At 41.2% G+C, this 20,266-nt stretch overlaps 1 protein-coding gene and 1 long non-coding RNA gene across 4 annotated transcripts in view; both read right to left on the minus strand.

Moving 5' to 3' along the window:
- LOC139917126 (junctional adhesion molecule 3B-like) overlaps window positions 1-12,896 on the minus strand; it is a 36,321-nt gene extending 23,425 nt beyond the window's left edge. The window contains exon 1 of the mRNA XM_071906188.2: window positions 12,799-12,896. Within this exon, the coding sequence (XP_071762289.1) occupies window positions 12,799-12,847 (49 nt within the window). The 5' untranslated portion in view covers window positions 12,848-12,896. The remainder of the gene's footprint in view (window positions 1-12,798) is intronic.
- Window positions 12,897-17,195: 4,299 nt separating this feature from the next.
- Window positions 17,196-19,899, minus strand: LOC144541792 (uncharacterized). Of its 3 annotated transcripts, XR_013506854.1 has the most exons (3): window positions 19,799-19,886; window positions 17,619-17,834; window positions 17,196-17,510 (listed from the first exon to the last, which is right to left on the minus strand). It is a non-coding gene; the product is annotated as an uncharacterized LOC144541792 (long non-coding RNA). The 3 variants fall into 3 exon arrangements; XR_013506855.1 differs by lacking the exon at window positions 17,619-17,834 and having other exon boundaries at window positions 19,799-19,899; XR_013506853.1 differs by lacking the exon at window positions 19,799-19,886 and having other exon boundaries at window positions 17,619-18,077.
- Between the last annotated feature and the right edge of the window lie 367 nt (window positions 19,900-20,266).

Genomic DNA, 20,266 nt, shown 5'->3' on the forward strand with positions numbered 1-20,266 from the left:
GTTATGAACATTCATAGTTAAATTTAAGCTACATTTTTACAATAATGCAACTACTTCCTTTTATTAATTAGGTGCTGCTCAATAAAGAACAGACATGATTTGTAGCAAAAGATTTTCACAAGTGTTTTAACCATGATGAAGTTTGAATCTAATAGAGAATCTGATGGTTAAAATTGTATTAGTTTATATATAGTTTATACCAACATTCATTAAAACTGCACTGCTTCACAAAATGCAGAGAATTGAAACGGCATGGATTGTGTTTTGATGTTTGTTTACGCCAGCCTGACAAAATAACTTATGGTTAGAAGGGTGGAGGCGCTCGCTCTCATAAGCCACATAATGAACTTGTGAGACTTGCAAATTCCAAATTGCAAAACACATAACTGGAAATAAATCATGACTATTTGTTAATCATTTCAAGAGGCAGCTAAATATGAACACAACGTGCCTACTACGTCAAAAAACACAAAACAAACCAAAAAAGAATATATTGAGACATCAAAGTGTGCAATTTCCGGGGCAAGCGTTACCCAGTGAGCTGCCCCCTCAGACAACAAATGTGCACAAAGGCATACTCTAGACTCAAATAGTTTGCATAGGCCGCCTGAGTTGTCGGACAGGGAATGTGGCTTGAACAACAGCTGGGGAGGGATGGGGAAACCATCTGAGGCTCCTGGTACTGCTGACCTCCCCGCTGGAGCCTCACTTCCATCACCTGCTCAGGGAGGAATCCTCCATGGGTTTCCGTGGGAAATGCCAGCCAAATGCGTCGGACGGCCGAACGACCGAGCGCTCCGTGCCACCCGTTCTGTTTCCAGGCTGTAACGTGAGCTATGCCACCGTGCTCATACAGCCACACAGGAAGTAAAGGTGTGCTGTACAAAGTTACAGCGCAACCTATTGGTCCGGGAAACAATGGCCAAGTTCCAAAGTGCTTTCATGGTAAGAATAGAGGACAGCTGGTGACCTTAGTCACCTGCTGTCTTTGCTTGCGTCAAACATAAGTGCTCTGTGGCATTCTGTCTGGTATAGCTGAGTAGGGGAAAACCGCCATACATCTGCTCCTCTTGTCAATATTTTCTCCTTTTTACAACAATTATGTCCTCAGGGTGAAAATCAATATTCAAAATCAGATGCCAACACAACAAAATAGTGTGATAGACCGTTCTTAAATGTAATCTTTTCTTTCTCTATAGCTAAGAATACAGGAATGTGTTACTAAGCAGATTATAATGCACTTGTCTGGTGTTTACATGCTGATAGGAAAGCAGAGACCTGCCCGCATCTGGACCTTGATCCAGCAAGGAAATCCAAACCCCATGGATTTTATTTCAGCGCTCCCTTTCAACTGTCTAAATGGTACAGATTTGACTACAGTACAAGCAATGTAACTGCGGAATGACTCAGCTGCGTGTAGGAAAAAATAACCCGTTAATAGGCGGTGATTACAACTGAACATTAGTCACAGTGAGCAGAATATTCCATCAATTAGAGACTAGAGTCACTAGTCTGCCTGTTGCCCTCGGTAAGGAATATCCAGACTGTACTGAAATCTCTGGAGCTGCGCTCTGCAAGCCCGGCCCTGATAAGCGATGACTACCACTGATTGGCAAAAGGCCAGGCTCGATCTGCTTAAATGCGTCCCACTCAACACTGAAGGGAAAACAGTATAATGGAGCAGACGTAAGTGGTTTAGTCCCATACATAATCGCTGTTTTACTCACATGTGGGACCTTTAGGTTGGATACCAGCGCTTCATGGCAGGCCTTCTGAGCCCCCTCCTTCTCAGCTGAACTGCGTGTCTCACTGAATAGCCACGCTAACGCTTGCCCTGAAGGAGGCCGCCCACAGACGTGAGCAGTGATGATCTTGAGTTGATGATCTGAGATAAAACTGTACGGCCGGTCAGTTCTGCATGAATGACCCGCGCGGAGGGAAGGGCGGGGAGGGGGGGAGGAGCGGGGGATTCATTACACCGGGCATCGGCTGGACGGAGGCCGTTTAGAGACAACTCGTCAGCCCAGAGATACAGATTCCCTCTGAAAGTGTGTGTGGAAAGCTCATAAAACCATAAGATCATTGTTCTAGCTCAAACCAGATCGAGCCAGAATGGATGGCTCTGAGGGAGTTCTGGGTTCAACTTTGGGGTGGAGTAGGGTGGGTGGGTGGTTGTTTTCCCTCGTGTTCTCCACCCACAACAGGCGCACACATTTTCTGAGGCCTTGTGCGAGCGCCGTAAACTTTACCCTTGCCGACTAAATGGCTTTTGTTCTCGTGTTTCCTACTGTTCTCCTTTATTTTCTCAATAAATTATTTGTTGGCTCTTTGCTTTTGTATGTTGAATATTTTAGGAGCCACACATCTGTGCTCTCTGTATTCTTGGGTTCCAGAGAATAACTATGAGACGTGGCTTTGTTTTAAGGTAAGAGCTAAGCAAGCATATCCGACACTAGTCAAGCACCTTACAAACAGCGTGCAGTTTCACTCCTACAGCTATCACCTGTGTGTTTTAACTATTTAAGCGTAAAAAATCTCCTGTTGCTGCTCCCTGGCAAGATTGCTCCACTGGGGTCATTCCAAGTTTATGCAATTCTAGAGGATATATTTTATGTGGCCAGTAAGCATGATTACTAACACAAAGACACAAATCCCTATTACGGTGTAACTTGCTGTGTTTGTTCTTGTTTGAGCTGAAAATACAGTTGTTGACTCCTGGCATCTTTAACTGCATTAACGGCTTGACTTTTTTCCCTTTGTTGTGGTATCTTTCAACGTTATGACAATCCTTTTCAAGTCTTAGAAAATCCCTGGTAATAATGCTCCGTGATTATTGAGGCTGTGTGAGGAATCTGCATGTTCCTGATGGGTCCATTTAAGGTCATCTTGTAAGCTCTGATAAAAACCATTGTATAAATATGTTAATCTGACTTTGGAAGTGGGACAGTCTTGAGAAAGGAAATGGCAGAAGAGATAAAGTGGTCAATTTGGGGTTGTCTCTGCTGTATTACATGGCAGGATATGAGGCTTAATGTTGAGAAGCTGACAATTTAGTTTAATTATAACCTTTACGGGCATAAACGTCAGGAAATCCCTTAGCGCAGATGGGATGTGGAACATTCACTGGCTGATCCTCCATTTCTGCTTCATTTCTTCTCCATCTCTTTAGTTTTCCACCACTGAGCCCAGGCTAATACAGAGTACAGTATCTGAAAATGCATTTAAAAGACTATGCTCCTCCAAGTGCTGCTCGTTTCTGGACAGTCCTGTTGATCTCACCAGTCCCCCACTAGGCTCTGTAGCTAAAATTATAAGGCAGTCTCATCTTAACGCTTAAGTCTCTCATCAGCTTTGAGGCTGCAGCCTGGCCATTTTGAGTGACCTGTTACAAGGATGACAAATGCCTGACAAACCACTGAGTCATGATGAAAATCACCCAAATTGCTTTCTTCTCTCTTTCCCACTCTCTCACTCGACCGCTTGCCACGACACAGAAACCAAGGAGAACCACAGGCAACGCTCCCTCTATTGGAGCTCAGACGAGGGCCACCATGTTCCAAACTTGCCACCTATGTCTGGCATCCTGACAAATATCTGAGGCACTTACTTACCCAAAGTATGTCCTCACACACATGTGGCAACTGGACTGTGTAGGCCGTCCCTGAGCTTCCGCCGTGTACTCTAGCACGATTCACAGCAAAGCCTAAAAAGCATGGAGCGCCCGGGTACCCGTGATCTTTTCTGACAGAATCAGGAAATTCCATTAATGCCCCTAGATATCAACCGTTTCAACTCTCTTTAACTATTTATTCATGTTCCATCCAACAACACTTTCAACAAGCACAGTTTTTCACACGGCTGATGATGACGTTTTAATGGATGTAGACGAAGAGCACTCAGCTGAATGTCTTCATGATCATCTTGTAGTCTGGACTTTTAACTTTTTTTTTTGTTTTTATCATTTGGCCTAAAAGCCAGGCATTTGTTTCACAGATCAATACCATTTGGATCAATATCATTTGGTTTATTTTCTAGCAAGATATTTTCTGCCAAGTTCTAAAATAGCATAACAGTGCTATCAATTCCAGTTAAATCTCAACATCTTTACCACTAAGTAGCCCAGAAGGGATAGCCCTAACACCATATGGCCAGATGGTCTGGTTACAATCTGCCAACACTATCTGGCCAGTCAGCTGAATGCACATTGCGTTTCTGATGGCACTGGTGGGGTTTCCACAGCAGAGGAGCTACTGATCGTAGCTTCCATACCCCTTTTGTTTGATTTGCATGAAAAAAAAAAAAAAACATTTCTTGTACATCTGTCTGTTCTCATTTGCTAGTATAACATAAAGACACAGTATGTCTTTTGGGTCAAGGAGAAAGAACTTGCTGTGCTCTGAAGTGTAATGCCTTGCAACCTGTCACAAGTACATAGTCAAAGTGACATCTGAATTCCATTAGGTTGGAAGCACTGTATCAAACTCCAGGGGAGGCGAAGGCAGTTGCAGCAAATGCCAGTGACAAACTTTGATGGCCATAAAACTTCTCTGAACCAAAATCTAATTTGCCATCGCGTAGCAGTCAGCAGTGAACTGTGTTTTCTAAGCTAAGCTTGAGACGGTCTTAAGAATGATTGAGGATGATTTGATGCTGAGCTTTTGCCTCATCGTAATTCATTAGTGGTGAATGTCTCACTGAACTAAAGCATCAATGCCAAATACTTTGTATAGGACCAGCAAGAAACATTTTACTCAGAAATCCAGAGCATCACCCCTATTACCCTCACACACACACACACACCAGTTATTCATTGCTACTAACTCCCTTTGGATGGCCACCAAGATTTCTGTGTCATGTCTTACCACAAGCACTCTGAAATCCCCCTCTGCAGACTGTCCTGTCAAGTACAGAGCTATTGAGTATCTCTTTCAAGAGATACAACATGAAGATTATGCCTCGACATGGATTTGTTACCATCAAGAAAATAATTAGTTAATCCATTTTAATTAAGGAGCTGTTCTAAGATCTCAGCAATATGTTTTTTTGTTGATACGCTAAATCTAGTTGTGCTAAGTCTGAAAATGCCAAGTGGACTGTTGGAGGGAGAGGTTGTCAAGTTTGTAATAAATAATTCCAACTTTTTTTTCTTTTTTTTTAAAGTTAAGAACATCAAGGTCCAAGTCTCCCCCCGCTGACCAGGCCCTATCTATCATTTCTGAGAATATTGCTGAGCTGAGCTAAGCTGTTTTGAAGCCATTTTGCACTTGGTCTCAGAGGATGCAAGGATCTCACCTGAAGTTCTCTATCTGTCATTTAGTGTCCCTACTAAACTGGCGAGCTTTGCCCTAAACCATTTGCACTATCTCCCCAAATGGCTTTGACTGTCAAACAGCCTCGCTTCAATCGTGGATATCACAGCATTTGGTATGTGCCTGATGACTGGCTGGTAAAGCTAGATGCTGTTTGTTGCCATAGCTACATATCTGGTGGCCTACAGATCTGGTGCTGCCCCCACAGTACGACAGTACCATGCAGAGCTGATGTGGGACTGGAGGTCAGTGGACATGGGTGTGGAAGCTCTCTCAGTATTTACAGACTACTAAATGTTGGATATAGAGGGAAATGGAGGACCATTTTCAATCCTTGGCAACTCCTTCCGAGGTCTGTACAGGTCCAGGCAGTAGGCCTAATTCAGTGATTATTATTATTATTATTATTATTATTATTATTTTAGTGTCTGTGAAATTCATGTCAAATAAAGAAACATTAGGCTGCTGACGTACAGTCTCTCTGAGTATCAAGACCAAACAAATGGACTGTTGAGCTGTTTGTCATTAACAGTTTTTCTCATATTTTTTTCAGTTTGAAAACATTTAAGACTTCACTAACAGCTAGTTAACTTGGCAATTTTTTGTCTTGATTTTAGCATTACTGTTGTAGATCATTACTGAGGTCAAAACTCTCAGGGTTTAGGGACTACTTTGTTGTAAAAAAAAATCATAATGTTGACAGAATATGATGAATTCTGGTAATATGCTGGAATAAGCGAGCGAAGAGCAGAAAATTTCGAAGAGCAATAACCTATTAGAGGCTGTGCTATCTATGAGCACCTTTTCAGTGGTTGCTCAACCTTACCTGTGATATAATTTTCTTACACCGCAGCCTATCTGTTATCACTTCAAGAACCCATGAAGTGAAATATGACTATTTTGAAATGCTAAGCCAAGTATGCCCAATCATAAGGTGATCCAAGGAGATGATACAGGCCAAGAAATCCACAAGAAATGTGCACTCATGGCAGCCTGCAAACACGGTGTAGGGCAGCTTGCTCAACCTGCACTCAGGGGTGGGGCACATTATGATTGACATTTCGGAGCTTTAGGTGAACAGCTGGGGTCTTGTTTCCAAGGTAACACGTATACAAAGTTGTGTTTGTCTTTACTGGAGAGCTCACACCCTTTTTATCATAGCCATGCGTCATCAGCTGCGTGGAATTCCATTTCATGGGGTCTTTAATATAATCCAGAGAATGAGATTTAGAAAAAGTGCTTGGGGTGATTTTTTATTTTTTTTAATCCAGATCTCAGTTCAGATGAACAGGTCAAAAGGATTGTTCAGTCATATTTCCTCCTGCCAAGAAATGTCTTTACAGTAAGTCCTTTTTTTATCCCATGACAACCTGAAGAAAGTGCCCCTGCTTTATTTCTTCTCATTTAGATTACTGTAACTCTCTCAACTCTTAAAAAACTTAAAAGCCTCTCTCCTGTCCGACAACTCATCCAAAATGCTGCAGCAAAGCTTTTAGCCAGAGTTGGGAGTCATCACCCCTATTTCATCCTCCCTGCATTGGCTACCTTTGAGTTTTAGAGTTCATTTTAATATTTTACTGATTAATTTTAGGGCTCGCCTGGGTCTGGCTCGTGGCTTTATTAGAGAACTTTAAATCCCAGATGAGCTGATATGTGACCTGAGATCATCGGACTGAGCCCTTAGTTACGCCAGATCCTAAACTGAAAAATGAATGATGGAGGCTTTTCCATCATGGCCTGTAGACTTTGGAATTACATACCTGCAGAGATCAGGCTGACCAAATCAGTATTTTCTTTTAAGCCCATTTTAAAAAACGTTCAATTATAGATTCGCCTTTTCTCAATAACTTTTTAGAATTGCTTTTACCCTACGTTAATGTTACTTTATTACACTATGTATCACTCTAGTCTTTTTTTCTGTTTGTGTTTTTATTTATTGTAAAGTGCTGTGTAACACTGATTTTGAAAAGTGCTGTTATTATTGTTGTTGTGATTATTATTATACGTTTAGATGAAAAGTTTCTTGGTCATGCAAAGTAACTGGAAAAACACCAAACTCAAAAACTGCTTTAGATATTGCTAGTCTATATATGTTTTGTCCTGAATCATATTTACAGTAGGTTCTGACTATGGGCCCAATGGTTTGGAATGAACTGTGATCAAACACCTGAGGTTTGTCATATGACTCTGCCTTTTGGCTATTTTTAGACGGTAATTGCCTTTTGTTACAGCCTGGTAAACAGAGGATGAATTCGGAGCGATTATCTGGTTATGACTCTCAGCGTGGAGCCCAGCCCCGAGCTTTTTCCTTTCAGAGCGACGGCCGCTCAGCCACATGTAGTTCACTGCCTCTGCCATGTCATTAATGAAACCCCTAATTATTTCACTAAGCTGACAGCATCCCAATGTTTGATCGATGGTGGTCTCTTTTGACCTATTGATATACTCCGTCAGTATCCAGTGAGCACACCAGGAGGGAAACTGCTCCGGCGCTTCCTCCCCCTAGGGACCATGTGACCACAGATAAAGATCGTCAAACAGGAAACCACCCTAACGCTGCCCTAAACTCAGACAGCCAGTGGAGAGGCATCTCAGAGATTATCCTGTTGATAGCCTAAACATCCAATAATAATGTCTTGGCAAAATAAACAAACACTTTAGCCTGCTATTGAGGAAGGGCCATAATTCCCAGAAGCTCATTATCCTAGACAGGACGACAATTATGTCTCTTTCTTGTAGATCTCCTTCTTGTGTGCACCTCTGATTGTAAATCTGGCCAGTTTTAGAGAGAAATGCTTACACTAAATATGTTCCTTTTTCCATGAGTCAGGCCAAGGCCGTTATAATATTTTCATACGGAGTTACTGGCCGGTATGTTCTGCCTGGAGGCTGGGTTCTAGTTTTTGACCAGTGGTTCTTTCACATGGTAGTCTTATTGACATTTGAAGCATGCACATGCTTGCCATTTCTGGAACGTGAGCATGTTAGTGTTTGCCTTTCAACCTCAGCATCTGCTACAGCTTACAGAGAGAGGGAAAATGATAAAAGCAGGATAGGGGGCTGAATTCTTCTCTGTGTCAAGTTTAAACGGATTTCTGTCTCGGGAGAGGTATCGTCAAATCCAGCTTGCTTTCTAAACTCCTTCCACCAGCAACAGTTGAGCTTTCTTTACAACACTCTCTTCTGCTTTGACCTCAGCCAACTCATCAACAGGGGTCCCTTTTATCTCTTAGGAAAACAGGTGGTTATGATTGTTAGTCAGTGCACATACGATATGAAGGTTTTGCCTCCATGTGTTTTCTATTTGGAATGCTGCATTTGCTAACACACACACACACACACACTCAGGTTTGGGAGGGACGCCGCAGATATTTCTGGTCACGTCCGCGATGCTGACCAAAACACCTCCACCCACTCCTGCTCAGCTGTTTCGGATCATTCCACAGTAAGGGCCATGTGCTACTTTGACTTTATCCCACGGAAAGACTGCTGTTACGCAGACATTCACATGGACGACTGCAGTGCCTTTTCACTTAGAATGACGCCAAAGTTTTGGGGTTTTGAGAAAATAATTACACAAAATAGCAAACAAGCATAGAGAGCAGCCTTTCAGGTCCTTCATAACTGGAAATACAGACATACTTCTCTGCTGTTCCACTTGAGCTGAAAGCAAATTGACAACACTCTAGTTGCAGGATAGGGTGTTACGTATGATAAATGTATAATGCCACCCGTATCTCTCGCTCAGGTACTTTCTAGCGAGAATAACTCCTACATTGTAACAAACAAGTGCTGAGCAGGAAGGGACTCCTCTCTGTTTATCTGTTGTCCCTGCTTTACTCTGCCATTTACTGTCTCTGCAGTAAAATGTCAGACTGTATGTGACTTGCCCACAGGGGCCCAACATGCCATTCAGAGAGTGCTCCAAACATTTGCTCACAAGCTTTGGGTAGGGTAGGGAAACATCTGACAACATGCACCTCCTGGGGGAGGCACTATCAGCACTTATCCTGGGGCGTACCGACTCCTGCCATGCCAGCCAGCTATGCCGCACATGCTAAACAATGAGAAAACTGCTGTCGCTTGGCTCTCATTTAGACAAATGTTTGAAGAGTGTGCTGGGAAGCTGGGAAGCGTCACCCGGTGAGCAGCACCCCAGTTATGTGTGGGGTAGTGGGTGTTCAAAGCTCTCTGCATGATGCAACGACTTATCAGGAGAAAACACAGGGGAGTCAGAACAACAATCTAGCGGACAGCTTTCTCCTTTATCTTATCTATTCTGATAACGAGACTTCGTCTTGGACACAAAGAGCTCAAACTGAATTAGTCTGAGAGTCATGAGGTGAAAATAATGACAATGTCAAGTCATAAAAATGTCAGTTGTCCATGCCTTTGACAGTAATTACGCAACACACAATTTCAACACTAGAATGTTAAGTAGTAAAAGCCGATTAATTGAGTCTCATTTGCCTCATTTGAGTCTCATTTATTCATTTAAAAAGTTTATGATCTCTCTTTGTCTGTAACAAAATTTGCTGAAGGTGATCCAAGTATTATCAAAAATACAGCAATAAGGTCTCAAGTGTATAGATCTCCACAGGTGTTTCTTATAAGAGTCAAAGCAGTGATCTCAAAGTTTATATTAGCTCAGTACTAATCCACTTTGAGCATCATCCAAGCTCCCACATATCTTGGCTATGCTCTTGGCAGGAGGATCCTGGCAGATGTCCTCCTAAGTGCGTACCACTTTCTTTGGAATTTGTTAAAGTAAAATGGTTCAGGTAAAGCCAACAATGGAAAATGTCAATGCATTCCATTAGGTTAGATTGGAAAGTCTGCAGTAAGCACGCGTACTTAAAACAACAATCACCCTAGTCTTTTGCTCGGTTGAAAGAGGAGTGAGCTGATATTTACAGCTATGTTCTGTCTTGCTGGGTGTAGCCGAGGATTGGTATGGCTGGGGTTGGATGGTGACGCCAGATAGCCAAAGAATGCCATGAATTGAAAATAACAAGCACATCTCAAACACACAGAATTAACAGATAGTTATGAGCTATTGAGCAAGAAGCAAAACAATACATTCTTCTCCCATTTGCTCACTTTGTGAAACATCAAAACCTGAATTTGAAGCTAAGCTTTTCTATGAGAAACAAGAAGCATTCTATTTACAATCAGTCCCTATTAATCAGCACCAATTAGTAATTCATAACATGGCTTCTGGCCAGCTTTAGTCAGTTGCAGTCTAGCCAGATTTGGCCTGGTTCTAAAGACAGTGGAGATGCTGGCTGTGAGCCAGCTGACAACATGGCTAAACCCTGTCCAGGCAAGACAAAAGAAATTCTTAAATCTTAGCCAGCTCATTCCCCCCCTGAAAATGTCAATTGTGCTGACACCATGCCCTCTCGCAGATTTACTTAGGGTACAGACCATTAACAGTACTGACTTTGAAATGTATCACTCGAAAAAAATGCTATGCTATGCAGCCTTAAGGTATGTCAAGACAGTGTTCAGACTCCAGCAACAGATTTGAAACAAGCTCCACTGCTATCCCTAATTAAATCACAGAGAATAAGCCAATCCACACACTTGAAAGATCACAGGAGCTGTAGGCAGGTTCTGACATCTGTGCTTCCCTTTGTTCTGTCTGTCTGTCTTCTCAGACCTGCTTAATATACTTAAAGGGGAAACAAGCGAAGCAACCGCATTTCATGCTATGCTGTTATAGCCAAGTTCTTACTGTAGTACAGTTATTCATGCATGAATAGCATTAAAGTACCAATGCCAATTAATGAATAATTTTGTAAATGCCTTCCAAGTAACACCTCAAGTAAAGTGTTATAATTTTTTTATTGCACTTAAAATCAAACGACTTTTCTTACTCTTAAATTTCAAAAGCAAAGCCAAACAATCAGCGTGCTATGCCCTAATTATAAAGATCTAAATCCATTTTCAGAATGACTTCATAAAATCAGATAGGATTTCATACTCAGAGATTCCCCTTCCCCCTTAACATAATGGACACTGCTAGTTTCATGTGAGCCTCCCATTGTCTCATTCAGGGATGCAGTGGAGGGTAAATCCCCTAAACTCAGGTTTACCCACTTTATTTGCGGGATATAATTTACCCACCTTTATAGCCTGAAATAAATCTATATGACATTACTTCATAGTAAGTAGTATCAAGCTGTGTAAGTTATTTTAGCACTAAGCCACGAGAAGCAGTGCTTTACACAGAGGTTTTAGAGCAGCTAAGAGGCGTTGTTAGGCATGACGCAGAGGAGCAAAAAAAACATCTTGACTGCTGCAAAGCACAGCAACAAGTGGCTTATCCTTTTTTAAAAAGCAGTGGTAACACACCGTTTTATTAAAACATGTCCAATAAATCTTTAATTATTAATCGGCAATAGTTATATAGAAAGAATAATTAGCGTTATGTGATGTTCTTGCGACAAAAAACTAAACTGTAGCTAAACAACTTGGTTTCTAAGCGACACAAAAACTGGTATGTGCAGTGATTTTCGGTTAGCGCATTAATATTTAAATTAACTGCTACGCTGTCACAGGTGTGAGTTTATCGAGTATGTTAAAACAGCTTTGATTTATCCGTTTAATAAACTAAAGTTATGAGTATTTAAGGGGGAAAAAGCATAAGTTAACTGATTTTCGGTGATATTGCTGGCTGTTTTTGTTTACCGCTACATCTCTGGTCTGGTTTGAAAGAGTTCAGAGGGAGGAGGGGGCAGGCTGGTTGACACTGGTCTGGCTCCTCCCGCGGACAGCCTGCTTTATTCCCCCGCAGGAAAAACCGTTATCTCGCATCACTACTTTCAACATTACTACCATCACCACGGCCCAAACACAATGTCAAACAGTTAACGGTACACGGCACGAAACAGACCTAATTCATATTTAATTCCCATACATAAACTCGCTCTCCGAACTTGAGTGGTTCAAACTTTTTCAAAGTGAAGACAAAAAACGTGGAGGCTCAACCAGACTCCGAAATGTGCCGCTAATTGAACTAATGCGAGAGCTCAAAATAGCGTTCAGATACTAGCATCGTCCTGTGCCCATGTGTATGTAGATATTTAACCATTTTACATATTTTAATAGTTATCCGAATCTGATTAAAACAGTGAGGCAGACTACGCGATGGATTACAATAGAGCTTGCGGACTAAAACGAGGGCTTGACCCGCACATTGGCCAGTCATGCGGACAGCACGCCGAAAACAGCGACTACATTTATCATTTTGTTCCGAAAATAAATGAGTACATTTACTTCCAGTCTGGATGACTGGGCTTGCTGTCCGTCTGGCTTGACTTTAACGTTAGTTGGGTCCAGAGAGGGTTACTTCTGAGGCAGAATGTATTTCGCTGCTATAAAACCTCGACCAGAAAGATGGAGAGTTGAATATGATTTGAAGGACACACTCCCCGAAGACAGAGGGGGAAATAAATGCCATTTTGCATGATTTTATTTTACTTACAGTGAGTTGAGAGCAGAGTCAGGAGGCAAGCCAGCCGTGTTACCGCCATCTTGGAGTCGATGCAATGCTCGGTTTAGCTGGCCGTGCATGCGCAAAGTAGCCTGGTGTGGATGGAGAGAGAGAGAGAGACAGAGACAGACAGAGAGGGAGAGAGAGAGAGAGAGAGAGAGAGAGAGGGAGGGGGAGAGAGGCAGAGAGAGACAGGGAGGGGGTATCTATTATATTAGGTTTCCATGGCTACCGAAAGCATCACTCACACCGAGACAAGAATTTATAGTTGACAAGATGTGGGAGGCTTTTACTACTGTGGCCTTAGGTAGGCAGGCAGCAGCTGCAGGCTCAGATAGGAAACCACCAGCTTTCAGCCCTTTATGTGCTGTAAAATAGAAGTGAGATTAACCAAGTAAATAAATAATTACATAAAACACTAACCAATTTACTTCCAATTTTCCTTATCAATAAGAATGACAGCCATCCTCAAATACAATTTCTAGAAAATATCAGTTAAACTATCCTACTATCCCTGTAGAGGAATCTTATACTATAGGAGATAAAAGATGAAGTCTGATAACTTACTATTGAGTACCACAGACACACTATAAGTCCCTATAGGAATACTGCAGGAATAGTATAGTGGTTTTTGTCCAAGAACATAAAAATATTCACCTGTAATTATTACCCTTTTAAGTGATCGATATTAGTTTATTTGAAATTCCACGGAAAGGTAAGACACACGTTAGAAGTTGAGCTTGGCAGCCAGTCACTATAATGACCCATGGCATAAGACAGAGTTTCCATAAAATATTCACTTACCATTTTTCCCCAGCTGTAAATCACACGCCTGTCAAGTAGTGTAGGCCAGCTCATATCTCTGAACCCAGCGACAGGCACTCCAGCCTTGTCGCAAAGCTCTCTTACCTTATTCACATGGCTACTATTGATACAGCAACCCCAATCTTGTTAACTCATGTTTTTGTCAGAGTAGATATTTGGTTTCATCTGTATGCCTGTTCCAATAACATGCATTGTCTATATCAAGTCATTTCCCCCACTGAGCCCTGTTATAAGTCTGTGATGGCGGCTGACTATACATCAAACAATTTCATTTAAAGCAATAAAGGAATGTAACACACAAGGCAAATATTGTGTATAGAAAGTGGAGCTTTCACTATGTATCACAGATATACCCAATATGCACAAGTATTTATATCAACAATCAATATCTATCAATACTGCTCCTAATACTGCATTCATAAAAGTGTGAAGTGATCAAACGTCAAGGCCACAATACTCACTGTGTACTTCATTACTGATGTAATTAAACCTAAATATAGCACTATGTCTAATTATGCCAGCATGCGTATGCACTGTATTACATAAGAGATGTAAATCTGTAATTCAAGCGAGACTCTAACATGAATCAGGTGTAGTTGTTTTAACCACGTTGTTGCCCTCAGGCTCTGCAGTCTAGGTTTGTGTTATAACACAGTATGTTGCATCAGTGTTATAATAATGAAAGTCTCTTTATGATCTTTAAAAAAGGGAATATATAAACAGAATTAAGTGCAGCTATTATTAATCAAGTATAAGCACGTTTTCTTAAATGTATTAAAATCAGGCTATTTACTTCTGAAATCATAGAATTTAGAGCAAGTGGGTTGTTCTGGAAATATTAAATGTATTACAAGTTATTTCACTTATAGTAATCCGAGTCAATATAAACAAATCTATAAAACACTATGATTAGGTGTAATATGAGACATGGTATAGTGCCCACCAGTCACAATTGTTGTGATCATCAAGATATCTCCCATTTTCATGAGAAGACTATATTTACTGAGGCAAATATGAAATAATATGTGTAAACTACCTTTCCAACACCATGTTTACAAAGAAAAATAAATTTAGACTTCAAAGCTGAAAGTGTAATTAGTTGCTGAATCTAGAGAACCAATGTTTCCTTCAGGGTGTAACTCTCTTGAAAACATCTCACTTCTGGTAATTTAATTGGAGAATTTTGTGAAACTTCTGGAAATTACTCTCGACATCCTAGTAATTGATTCTGTATCACACACTGGTGAACAAATACAAATGTGTGTCTGTAGAAACCCTGACAAATACAAATCTGAAACACAATGACAGGTAGAGAAGTGTTATTCAGTCATTATAGTTTACTGGTGGATTAAACGCATGTAATTAAATGCCTGTAATTGTGTCTTGAGAACACAAATTATTTGTAGGATAAAGCAGGGTTTAGCCTATAGACTGCAGCAATTGCAGTACTTTCTTGGCATGCTTAAGCTTAAACCTGTCAAAACAAAACTCCATCCTGATGAAGAATTCATTTCCATTATTCCTACAATATTACTTTTCAGCCGCAATTTGTAAACAGCTTAAGCATATGGCACGCTCACACACCAACACTGTTTTAAGATTCATATATGTGTGCTTACGTGGCGTTATGCAGTATTCTTGCCAACTTGGAGGTTGGAAACTTCCTGGTGCCAAGTTGTTATAAAGGCAAAGAAAACTGAATCTCATAAGTCCTTTAGCATACTGATTGATAACTACCTTTCATTTATGTCAGGCTTTTCTTTTGTTGTTCAAGAGAGACTGGCTGCCACCGCTTTCATGCCCGCACTTTATTAAAGCAATGTTTTATATTCACATCCCTCTTCCCAATGTCCTCATGACTTAGGCATTGTGTATCATGAGGTTTATTACTGACAGTGACCCCCATTATCTCTGTTCTTATTTATCTAGAAAAAATCTTGTGAAAAATACTGTCTGTGGTCATGGAATTGTTTTTGCTCTCTGTCTCCTAGATCCAAACTGAATTAGGCCAAAGGGCTTTCATGTACTCTGCTCCCTCTGCTTAGGGCTCATGGGAAAAAGATTTAAAACTGAAAGAGCTAGTCTCTCTTTGTGAGTTTAAAATGATTATGAAGGATCTGAAGGCAGACTCGATGAGGGGCTGTTTGTGCTTTGTTTAACCAAAATCTATTTAGGCTTGGTCCCGGCTCCTGCTGATGCGCTATTGAACTGCTGCTCTTTGAGTGCTCACATAATGACTTCTGACTTAGCATTTACCTTTTTGTGATTTTGATTGTATTTTGGCTCATGAATATTGTTGTACGTTGTTTGTGCGCAGCTTTCATGCTTGTCATGATGCTGCTTTCTTGGCCAGGTCTCTGTTGAAAAGAGGGAAAACACTAAGGAGAGTTTTTAATCCCAATAAAACTACCTGGTTAAATAAAGGGTAAATTTTAAAAAAAAGTTACAAATAAATGCATTCCTATTTTTTTTCCACCTCCTCCAATTTCCAAACTGTTCATTCCTGGCTTGGCTTACATTTTGGAAGGTTACCATGCTATTTTGGGACTCTTATTTCACCTGTCTGGCTATAAGAAGGGCCTCACTTTGTAGGCCATAGTTCCTGCTTGGTTGGTGTATCTCCTCGTACAAAGAAAGTCATTCATGGATCAAGCAGTCAGATGGTGATATATGATGGTAACCTCATGCACCTCAAATTTCAGCCTTAATCCTTCATTGCTGTGTTGCCAAGTTAATTCTGCACTATGCCTCCAAATTAGAATACTGTGTGCAATGAGTGCAGAGTTTATCTTATAGTGTTGGCAGAAAAATACATACAAATTGTGCCTGTGCTGGCCATACAGATGTAAATCTTTTTTTTTTCTTGCATATAATAATGACTTGTTGGTGAGGCCATGCTAATTATAGGTAGCGCCCTATTTACTAACACCTCACAACATGAACTCCCCTAATTATTGTGGTGGAAATGAGATCTTTTGAAAGATGGCTAAAAGTCAAGAGACTTTGTGCAGCTATTCAGGATGGCTGCTATCATTGCTGCCAGATGCAGGCATCATTGCCACCAAGTCAGGCAATTAAGGAGGAGAGTGTGCCCTCTATGAATGTTCCTCTTCCGATAAATGATGACAGAAACTGTTTTAGTAAAAAAAAAAACCTATAGCAGGCCTTTCTCTATGACAGACCTTGTTTCATACATGCATTATGCATTAGACAACCATGCAGCAAAATAATGAAAACAGAATTAAACTTAACAAAATGATGGTGAGCATAAAGTGACAATAATCTGTACTGCAAGTTATCCTTCAATCAAAAATGAAAAAAGAGAATCAAAAAATCCAAAATGAGACTTCACTATCCAGGGCCCAATACGAAACAACAGCACCCAAGGGGGACTGTCATACATGTATTTTTTGGACCTGAGACCCGGCCTAGTTTAGGTCTTATCTTTTAGTACAATGGCTTTATAAAGTGTTGACACCTTGACTTTTTTGCAGAATCTTGTGTTACAAAACAGCATTTCTTCACATATATTATTGTGAGAGACAGAGATGAAGTTCAGATGAAACAGTGGGCCCAGAGGCTGAATTTATTAGTGATCACAAAAACAGGTAAGTGAATCGTGGTGTGAGTGTAGGTTGGGTCCTGGATCAAGGGATCAAGGTGGTCCCCACTCAGGATCAGGGGGCCACCAGCAGGTCGGTGTCCTCGCCCCTCCATGGTTTCACGTAGTAGAGGAGGCCATTTTTAAATTTGAAGTACTGGGAAGGGAGGCGGCCCTCTATCTGGCAGTTCCCTTGCACCTCCAGGACCTGGTTCCAGCAGTGCTTCAGCCTGTTGTCTTGCAGCTGCTCTTTGCCAGAGGCGTTTTGGTGGGAAACCTGGTGGAACACATTGGACCGAGGGTTAGCCTGTCCGTCTCCTCACCTTCCTCGGCCAGGGCAGATGTCGTTTGCTGGTCCTTGGGACCGCCTCCTGGAGCTACACACCTGGCCGGCCCTCTGTGCTTCTAGGGCGGCCTTATACATGGCCCGGAACCAGGGCCAGTCCCGCCCAAGGATGAGGGGCAGCTTGTCAGACAGCCACAACCAGAGGACATTTGCACGGGGGCCCAGTTATCTTCACCTGGACCACTGGCACCAGGCGGATGCACATGGTCGGGTTAGTCCAGCAGGAAAGCTGGAAACAGACCGTTGTCGCTGCGTCTGAAAACATAAAATGCATCCTTCCTGTGTGCCAGAGGATTTTTCCCAATGTATCCCCTAAAGAAATGTGTTTCCCTGGCAATGTGTCCTCATTTTGTCCTCAGAGTGGTTTGTTTGTGTACAGTTCCTGTACCAGGAAGTTGTCATGGGGGATAAATGACAAATAGATTAATGTATAGCCTGAAATGATGTAATTTTCTCCCCAAACGTGAAATCGAGGCAAAGACACACCGCCAGGGGAAACACTGTTTTTTTAGGGGAAACAAATTTTGGCACAACACTGGGAAAGACCTACTCGAAACCAGGTGTTATGAACAGCAAATTTAAAAGCTTTCATGAACTGGCTATAGGTTGAATCGCTATTCTATTATATCAAGTGATAGAGAGTAGCAAAATGTAATTGTATTTATAGCAAAATGTCATGGATTTATTCTTTAATTTCCATTCTACTTTAATAGAAAAGAGTACGCAGTGCACAGAAAAGAGTGTGCGGTGTGCAAAAATCCCAGGTAAATATATTTTGAACTCATTTTGTGGCAAAAGAAAGTGTTCCAAAAGTTGAGGGAAGAGTATACTTTTTATAGACAGTGTATTCAGGAGAAAAGGTAGACCTCTACTCAGCAAGCAACACAACTGCACATGTACTGCCATTTCCATAGAACAATGATGTCATGTCCCGCAGAGCGAAGGGAGATACAGCACAGTTAAATTATGCACCAAATGCATCAAGCTTTCCAGTGTGATGTAGACGGGAAGAACGTAGAACCCTGAAACACACACATACACACACGAATGCGCGGACGTACACACTACGTTGCCTCTTTTGTTTTCATTGTGTTCCATGTGTCTTTTGAATAATAGAAGTGGCTAGAGACTTTGAATTCTCAGATTTACTTCCAGCACTTAGAACAACACTCCCCCTTTCTCCATTCACTCAAAGTTGAAGCTGCTGGCACCAAGCCAGCATTGTATTCACAAATCTTTTTTTCTATCTTTCTTATCCAAGCTTACTCTTTTAATGCACTCAAAGAGAATTGGACAGACAGAGGAAGCAAGCAATGAAGAGCGAAGCATTAACCCGTGATTGAATAAAACAGCAGTCGGGGTATTTGAAGATCATCTCTTGCATCCTTACGACTGTGAACATCTTGCAATGAGGACAGTCTACTTTTTAAGTCTTATTACTATTTAAAAAAAATATATAAAATATGCAACATTTCTTTTTACAGAAACTGATTTCCTATTGTCTTTGCCATTTGTGTTGAATCATCACTCCTAGTGCTTTATCTTCACTTTCCATTAAACTGATTTTTCTTACTTTTGTGCAATTGTCTCAAAATGGTTTGATGAGTACCATGAGGAGCAAAGTGTGCTAAAATGATAATGACAGAAATATTATGCATACCACTGACTGATTTTGCAACAAGTGATTTGTAATTGCAGAGTGATATAAAATATAAAACTATAAAAGTCATTAGTCTTTTTTCTATCCAAAGTTTTCTATCCAAACCAATTTTAAATTGCAGTATTGCTAATTGTACTAAGAGTGAAAAGCACTGTTACCTTTCAAATGGTGGAAAGCAATATGTTACCTTTCAAACAAATCAATATTATATCCATTAGCCACTTAACACCAGGAAGTATCCTTTCAACATTTTTCTGCAACTCAGCATTGGCCCCCCACTGTGACTACTGCTCACATGCTGTAAACGTGGCAACTGGGAAACAAACTACCTCCCCACTCTGGTTTAATGAGCTGCTCCTCACATAACCTGTTAGTGGTAAATCCACCCTAAAACACTTCAACAAAAAAAAATTCCTGTGGATAACTCGGCAAATGTAGACAACGTGATGTCATGTCAAGATATTTCCAGTGCAGCTACAATGGAATTTGATAGCAGAAACGTCATGTTTTGGTGTCAGTCCCTCAGAATCAAAGAGCAAGAGCTTCTTTCTAGACTCACCATTTTGCACAGAAGTTCAACAATCATACAGGGAGAAATCCATTACAGAAGTGGCAGAGAGACCAATTTCTCCACTGACAGCAGCCTCGACAGACCAGAATGCAATGCAGCCACAAGACATGCTGCGATTTGATGAAAGGGCGTGGCCACAATCATAGACATGCCCCACTGTTCAGAAACTAGTTGGCTAGCTAGCTTTGATTTAAAGCAACAAGTTCACTCCCCTTCTCTTGGGGATGTCAAAAGGCATTCTGGGAAACGTAGTAAATCACTAACTAAAGTAGAAGTACAAGAGGCAGGCTGAGGGAAAGTGGATACACCAAAAAAAGTAAATTACAACACTTCATCACAAAATAACTCCTGGAATGCAGTGAACATCACAGATTGATGAGCTCTATAACAGTGTAAGAGGATCCGAGGAAGTGGGGTCGGGGGTGGGAGGGGTGTAGTCCTTTTAAGTCCAGTTTT

The sequence above is a fragment of the Centroberyx gerrardi genome, chromosome 11 (genome assembly GCF_048128805.1).
Source record: "Centroberyx gerrardi isolate f3 chromosome 11, fCenGer3.hap1.cur.20231027, whole genome shotgun sequence".
NCBI classification, from domain to species: Eukaryota; Metazoa; Chordata; class Actinopteri; order Beryciformes; family Berycidae; genus Centroberyx; species Centroberyx gerrardi.